At 41.0% G+C, this 1,632-nt stretch overlaps 1 protein-coding gene across 1 annotated transcript; it reads left to right on the top strand. All coding sequences in view use genetic code 11, as the record gives it.

Annotated features, from left to right (window-relative positions):
- Nucleotides 1–556: 556 nt before the first annotated feature.
- On the top strand, nt 557–910 carry EGR_10051 (Retrovirus-related Pol polyprotein; the record flags this gene model as incomplete). Its single annotated transcript, XM_024499300.1, has 1 exon — nt 557–910. One exon carries the CDS (start codon nt 557–559, stop codon nt 908–910), a length of 354 nt encoding a protein of 117 aa, XP_024346280.1.
- Between the last annotated feature and the right edge of the window lie 722 nt (nt 911–1,632).

Genomic DNA, 1,632 nt, shown 5'->3' with positions numbered 1-1,632 from the left:
TCTCTTGATTGCATGCCAATTGAGAACTACTCTTCTTACTGACACCCAGGATGCTGAGTTATTTTCATTTGGATAAGCTCAGTACTGTTGGATTTAACATCACGTCAGAAAAAAAATTTTCGCGTTGAAGACCAAATACATCAAAGCGTGTAGCAAGACCATGAGAACGAGGCCGAAAAACCATATGATAGCAGCGGGTCTTTTCCACCTTGTAAGCCACACCACACACCCAGATTTGTCAGGGAAAATAATTTCTGGAGACGTTTACCTCCACAGCACTAAAGCCGTCCCGAATTTTGTGTAAAATGCCTCCTCACACATCAAGACGATAAAGCTACAACAGGATGCTAAACGCAGTATATCAGGGGGATGCTGTCTCCCTACTCCACGTAAATGATTCGTTAGACTCTCCACATGGATCACAGTCATTCGCTGGGCTAGGACTAAATTGGAAGGAACGGATGAGAAGAATGTAGATTTCATCGTTCTTAAACGAGCTTTATGGATTCCAGATGATGCGACTTATGCAAACCCCACGATTTGGATTATTCACAAAATGTTCACAATACACTTGGATGACATTCCTGTCTTCGTTAGAGGTATTCGAGAGCACAACACCAAACTGAGATTGGATTCAGAGTCACATCTGCGTCTCGTAGACAGTCCAGCACCAAAGAAATGCCTGTTGTTGCGACACCCAGTCAACGGTCTGAGATGTACTGTCTTGATAGACGGGATAGCACTTACTAAAATCCGCACAAAGCAAGTGAGTGCCTGGCTAACACCAACCACTCATACGGAACTTCGCGGTTTTGTAGACCTGTCAGGTTGTTGTAGGCGTTGGATTGAACGCTTTGCCAAGATCGAGCGCTTTTTGCCGCAACTAATGGAAAAGCAGGTAATGGAATAATTCAACTGCCAGAATGAGCATAATAACTGGTGCAAATAAGCAGCGGATAGTGTACATTTGAGTGCAGAAAACTTTTTCTTGCACTTATTTCGTTCTACCGAAATTTAATGCGATAAATTCCCTTCTTCAGCCGGCACTGCAGACGCTGATGAACATATGCAAACAATTTCAGTACTGCTGCTATCAGTTGAAGGTAACGTTTTATTCAAGAGATGATCCGATCTCTAACGTCTTTTACAACAAAACTTTGGCCCAATTTTAACTCAAATAGGCTCATTTAGTAGAAAGTCATAAAAACACCAATTTTGGTAATTGGATTCGTTAATTTCTGATACACTCTTCTAAAAGAAATTGACAAAATCCTCATTATATGCAGAGTAACCACTCATTAAGAAAAGACACAAAACTTACGACCAAAGAAATCCAAAACAATCGATCAAATCAAAACTTCCAATTCAATTCGGAAGCTAATGAGTTTAATTAAAGACAATTAATAACGCCGATGGTCATTAGAAGACATTCAACAGCGGCCAATATTGACCAAAAAGGGATAATAGACGATGGTCCGAATCTCAAATTCGACAACGGTTGAGAAGGTTGTAAGCAGCTTAAGAAAAATCTTAGCGATTGCTATCGCTATCTGAAGTTATTCACCAGAGTAACGCAAGGTCAGAAGTCACTTGGAGGCACGTCAATGAGACCTGCTCAGTCAAGTCAATAGC

This window comes from Echinococcus granulosus (genome assembly GCF_000524195.1).
Source record: "Echinococcus granulosus chromosome Unknown EG_S00186, whole genome shotgun sequence".
Classification (NCBI taxonomy): domain Eukaryota; kingdom Metazoa; phylum Platyhelminthes; class Cestoda; order Cyclophyllidea; family Taeniidae; genus Echinococcus; species Echinococcus granulosus.
The sequence above is the reverse complement of the archived record's forward strand: the minus strand, read 5'-3'. Positions and strand labels throughout refer to the sequence as shown.